Source organism: Candoia aspera, chromosome 3, assembly GCF_035149785.1.
Source record: "Candoia aspera isolate rCanAsp1 chromosome 3, rCanAsp1.hap2, whole genome shotgun sequence".
In the NCBI taxonomy this organism is placed as follows: domain Eukaryota; kingdom Metazoa; phylum Chordata; class Lepidosauria; order Squamata; family Boidae; genus Candoia; species Candoia aspera.
The window spans coordinates 82,413,516-82,419,515 of record NC_086155.1 but is presented as its reverse complement, the minus strand read 5'-3'; the positions used below and the strand labels follow the sequence as shown (position 1 = coordinate 82,419,515).

Below are 6,000 nucleotides of genomic sequence, written 5' to 3'. Positions count from 1 at the left end.
ATCAGAATGAATGGTGGGAGAATTATACACATTCCCCCTTATTCTTTGGAGGAACAGAAACATTAATGAATCGCAAAGAGGATGAGAATGGAAATTGTTTTAAATGTAACAGGCATGAGAGATTTCAAACTTTTAAAAGGATTCTTTTTACTACATGGTAAGTTCCCCTTCATTACTATATACATTGTTTTGCCTGATGTAAGACAGATGTAAAATTTCAAATAGCAATTTCAAAAAATAAAATTGTCATTGTTTTTTTTCTGGAACAAGCAACAATAAGACAAAGCACAGGCAAAGAAGCAAACTAACTCAAAAGTACTGAGTGTTCATTGTACACCCATGCAGCTCAAGGAATTGGACTTGAAGGGGAAAAAAAAACACCTCTGCTACAGGTTACATTAAGCCTGTGGCCTAATTTTTCAGGCAAGCATTTTGAGACCTCAAAATGGGCCGATCTGTGTCTAACTGGCAGGCACAGCAAATTGATGAAGGATTACCAAACAGGTCTAAACAGTGGCCTGCTTCTAGATTAGATTCTGCTCAAACGACAACATGTATAATTAGAGACAACAATCTTTAATAGTTGTTCTATGGAATTAGGTGGTACCTTCAGCTTCATTTCTTACATTCTTTTAAAGGAATGCTGTCCAGTTTTACAGATACTTTTTAGAAATCCTTTGAATTAATCGCATACACTGAGGTCATGGAAAAATACTGATGAGGTGCTGGCTGTTGTGTGCAGGAAGCCATAGTTGATTACACAAATAACTTTTCAAATGTCTTCCGTCACTGACATTTCTCAATATATTTTCATCATGCACAGTATAAGGCCCAAGTAACAGAGCAAAAGACTCAGAAGCAGCCCTGCCCTAGCTTGCTACCCCACTGCACTCTCACAGGTACTGTCTCTTTTCTGGAGGCGATTCACATCCAGGGTGTGAACCTGGGGTCCATTTATGCAAAAATCTGTGGTGTTGTATGGCAAAGACTCCCTTGGTCATGGCTCCAGCATTTCGATCTGTGGAATGGGGATTGGATTTTAATTGTTCAATACTGTATGTTCCTTCCTCTGGTCCTCTGACTGAAGCATTCCCCCCCTCCCTCAGGAATGATTTTTAGCAAATGGCAATGATATTGCCTCTTGCTGGGTCCTTGATTTTAAATAGCAACGTAGCAGCACAAAGCAAAAGAAACTGGCAGCTGCAAATAATAATTAAATGGCCACATGATAGTTTTTATTTATTTATTTATGGTAACTGATGAGCTTACATAAGATAACAGCTAAAGTAGTAAACAAGCCAAGCGTGGAAGCACCAGTATGAGCTCTAACGCCACATCTGATTTGGCCTTTATCAGAGAGCTGCTCTGTGGCTGATGTGGCTTCCCTCCCTTCTGTGATGGTCCAGATGTGCAAAGGCGGTTCTGATGGCCAAAAAAGATGCAGTGCCTACTTTCTGTTCCACAACACTATGCAGTGACATGCCAGCCCATGGCCATTAGACATATACTGTGGCATCCATTATTTTTATAGTACCTCCTTCTCCCAAACTCCTATTCTGATGAAGGGTTTGCTCCCTCAACTAGACTTGAATTCTCGCTTCAGGAAAGTCAGTACCTGTTTTATTTGCTTTATCCCAAGCATCCTTTCTTCTACAGGTCCAGCTGTCCTTCTCACCATGTGCTAACTGGACAAATCAGCAGTATTTATACTGTACAATATGTATATTTCTTTTAGGGAGTATAATGAAAGATGAACTCATTTGAGCAGGGACCTCTGCAGCATCTCAGCTTCTTTGTCCTTGATACCTGTGCCAAAGATGCTTTTATATCTAAAGTGCTGTGGCAACCATACTCTGCTGGCTGAAGATGCTTTCTCCGTGTGGCTGGGCAGAATGATGTATTCATTCAGACTGACTTCTACCTGACTGAGTTAAAAAGGGAGAAAGCAAGGATACTAACACACAACTAACTGCCTGGAGGTATGTTGTTGACAAAGATACCAGAAGCGTGCTTGTTGACGATGTACATTCTGTGTCATTTGATGAACTGAAAATTCTTCCCCAACCTGCTAGCCCTGCAGAGAATAAATATGTCAGGCCTTATTGGTTTACCTTAACCGTTATGGGATGTAACATTTTATACAGTAATAGAGAATTTTATCACTGCTTTTTTATGATTTTCTAGATTTTAATTTTTTTTACAAGTCATTTCTATTTCCTGATTTATAACAATTAAGTGGAAGTTTTAAAAAAAGCTTTTCACGGTGTGTAGTGATATCCATAATACAGCAGTTATCTATTTTAAATTTAGCATGGAATAGATTAAGACATTTTAGTATTATTTCAAATAAAGGATGGTAAATAAAAATAATTCCTTTAGTATTCAGTAAGTAAAACTTCAATTTAAATTAGCAAATACAACTTTTGCCTCAAATCAACCAGCAAATACAACTTTTGCCCCGAATTCAGCTGAAATTTGCAGTCCAATGCTATATATTTCTATTCAGAAGCCTGCCCCAATTGTATGGGTATTGCCCCAGAGCAAATATGTAAATAATTTCAACATCTGAATAGCAGCTTATGATGAGCTTCTCAGCTATATTGCAATTAAGTTAAAAAAAAAACACATTTTCATTTACATATTGCAGGGCAGATGAAAACTATATTGGATTACTTACTATTGGATGTATCTATAGATTTTTCTTGCTGATCAATAGCAATAGTACTTGCTTTAATATCATTCCAATTTTATAAAGTAAAGAAAACTATGGCCTCTAAAACAACTCTAAAATGAACAGAGCCATTTAAAATTATTTATAGTAAGAAAAAGTCACCAATTTAATCATGTACATTAAGCAGGCAAGCAATTTGTAAACATTCAAAAGCGGCAGCATCCATGTTACAAACATCTTAAAAGGAAAAAAAAAATCAAGATTGTTTAAGGATTCCCTACCCCTTCTTCTTTGCCTTCCAAAAATTTTGGAAATGTTTAAAAATACTACAAACACCGAACGAGCTTCTACCAGCCTTAACAGTCCTTTCTTACAAAAAAAAAGAGTTCCAAATTCTCAACACAGCATTTTATTACAATGTGTTCTTTAATATGATCTATATTGGTCACTAAGTTCGAGCTCTGTTTAAATCCCATTAGCAAAGGGAATGTTTGTATCTTGATTCAATGCTTCTTTAACTTCTGAGGGCAATGTATCAAAAAGATGATCTTCTACAATGAGTCCACTTTTCCTGAGAAGCCGACACTGCCCCAATGTAGCTGGTAGACGGTCTAAACAGTTCCCCTTCAGCTCTAGGTTAGTTAGTTGCAACAGCTGACCAATTTTTTCTGGAATTGAGGTGATACAATTTTGTCCCAAACTCAAAGTTCTCAACTTGGAGCACTTAAACAGCTGTTTTGGCAAAATATCCACTTTATTTCCTGTGATATGCAAATGCTGAAGATTTTGAAGCAACCCTATTTCCACAGGAATCACTGCAATGGAGTTGTAGCTTACATCTAAGCATCTGAGTTTCTGTAAACTGAATACTGCAACGGGTAAGGATTCGAGTTTATTATTGGAGAGGTAAAGTGACTCCAAGTTTTTAACATGGGTAATAGAAGGAGGAATGTTAACTATCTTATTGTGCCACAATTTCAGACAAGTCAATCTTTTTAAATGTTGGAAGCTGATGACTTCTTCAATTGTGCGTATGCTATTTGACTTTAAGTCTAGTTCCTGCAAGTTAGTGAGACTGAAAATGGCATGGGGAATACGTTCCAATTCACAGTTCTGCAGCTCTAATTCTGCTACATTCATCATTTTCTTAAGGCTATTCAGTACAAAAAGCTTGGTACCATCATTATGAATTACCAACTTGGTTAGATGTGGTGCTACATCTGTGATGTTAGATGGAATTTTGGTCAGATTGCTTTTCACATAGAGAATCTTAAGGTGCCTTAATTCTCTAAGTGATTCAAGTCCTATCATTTTATTATTTTCAGAATTCAAATTGCCTACCAAGTACAACTCTCGAAGATTTTTAAGTAAGTATACCCAAGCTGGTATCTCTGCAACATCAGTAAATTTCACATGCAGGCATCTCAGGTGGTCACGAAGAAAACTGAAGGCTGTCTGCTCCACCTTTGCAGGGCAGTGATAGAGATGTAGCTCTTGAAGGTTAGTCATCTGGGATATTTTAGCTGGGATTTTTGCTTCAGGAATCAGCTCAAGTTTCAACACATCCAAGTCTGTCAGATCAAAAACTGCATCTGGGACGCCTGATAACATGAAAAGATGCAACTCTTGCTTATCCTGAGCATTACGAGAAACATGTTGCCTCAACTTTTCAAAAGTCCATTCGTGGTTCAAACTTATTTCCCTCAGTTTATTTTCACTGACCTCTGACAAAAATACACCAAACCTCTTGGAGTACAGCTGATCGTACTGATCAACCATGTGCAAGAGAAAAGCAAAATCATTTTTAACATCTGGAATATCGCTGAAACTGCTCTCTTCTCTAACTTTTTCGAAGGAGTATTCCTTCAGGGGTAACCGAAACAACCAGAAGAGGGTGTATAAACAGACAAAACCATAGACACAGATGAGAGAAATGTAACTAATAAGCAACTTTTTTAACATATAAGCCATATTGTGTGTGCATTCAAATTCCTGGTAGCCAGTCAGATGTTCCACTTTGGGCATGCAAATATGCTGAAAACTGATTTCATTGACAAAATTTGCTGTGTAGCAGAGAATAAATATGAATTTTACAGTTTTGATGACAGTCTGGACAACATAGAGCTTATAAATCAAATCACTATCCTCGACATGGGCTCGAAACTTCCGTACTTTTTCAAAGAGTGCTTTGGCTTGCTCTCCATCTTTTTTGTCCAAAATAGTCATACTTGGGACCTCAATAACTGGCTTTTCTGCTGAAAACTTGAAACCAGTTTTGCTTATCATGGGGGTACTGGCATTTGGACTTCCTTCATCACTACTAGTTGATACATGCTTTGGCAGAGACTGGGCCCCAGTTAGTCTCTGTTTATTCTCCTCAGAGTCCTCACATGCTGTTTCAGACAATGCTTTTGTAGTCCAAGGAGATTCAAAGCATTTTCCTAAAATAGAGACAAAATGCTCAATCTTTGAGCAAGTTTTTGGATATTTAAACCAAAAATTGCTACTGACCATTAAAATAATTGTATGTATAAGAGCTAAGTAGGGAAAGTACTTCGAATACCAAGGAAGAGCCAAGTGATAACACATCTGGTTAATGAAAACATATTGCTGATAATCCAAGTTAGTTTTGCGGCCCAGAAAATCTTTCTGCTCCTTCTTTACTTCCTGACTTGCAACAGTTGAATGTAATGGTGGATAGGCAGTTCTACTCAGAGGTATATCAGGTGTAGTGACAGGTGTCCTGTCAAAAGATACAGTTGTAGCTGCCTGTTTGTCTTTGTCTTGAATAGCTGGTGTTTCGGATTCTGGGATATTTGTAGCTTTGGCACTTCCCAAGGGGCTGGGCTGCATTTTTGCGCTTACAGCAGACTGTAACACAGGCAAACAAACCACCTGATCTTTGGTCAACTGCATGGTTCCAGCAAAAATGGCAACCATTAGCATTACAACTGCCAGATAGTCCATAAAAACATCCCACCATGGTTTCAGAATACGGTAAGTTGGCTGAATGTCATTCAGAGATGCAACTTCTGCAAGGGTAAACATTCCTGCAACAAAACAGAAGTTACTGTTATTTGCTATTGACGGGCACAATAATAACTTATGCTTTTCTTTATTTCTAATTTCTATTTTTCTACTTGTTTTAATTTCAATTTTATCTCTTATAAATGGTGGACAATAGCTACTATTATAACTGTCATTATCCAAATGAAATATATTTTAAGGTCTTTCAAGCTGTATTGACAAGAAATTAAGATTGTAACACTAAAACATGCTACTTAAACATATTTTAACGTTTTAGTAGATGTTTTAGTGTTACTATCTTG

The 6,000-nt window shown here is 37.4% G+C and overlaps 1 protein-coding gene across 6 annotated transcripts in view; it reads right to left on the bottom strand.

The window, feature by feature from the left end:
* Nucleotides 1-2,641: 2,641 nt before the first annotated feature.
* Nucleotides 2,642-6,000, bottom strand: part of LRRC8D (leucine rich repeat containing 8 VRAC subunit D) — a 72,573-nt gene continuing 69,214 nt past the window's right edge. For all 6 annotated transcript variants that reach the window (XM_063298236.1, XM_063298234.1, XM_063298233.1 and 3 more), the window contains one exon: nucleotides 2,642-5,721. In XM_063298236.1, coding sequence (XP_063154306.1) covers nucleotides 3,137-5,719 — 2,583 coding nt within the window. In that variant the 5' untranslated portion in view covers nucleotides 5,720-5,721 and the 3' untranslated portion in view covers nucleotides 2,642-3,136. The remainder of the gene's footprint in view (nucleotides 5,722-6,000) is intronic.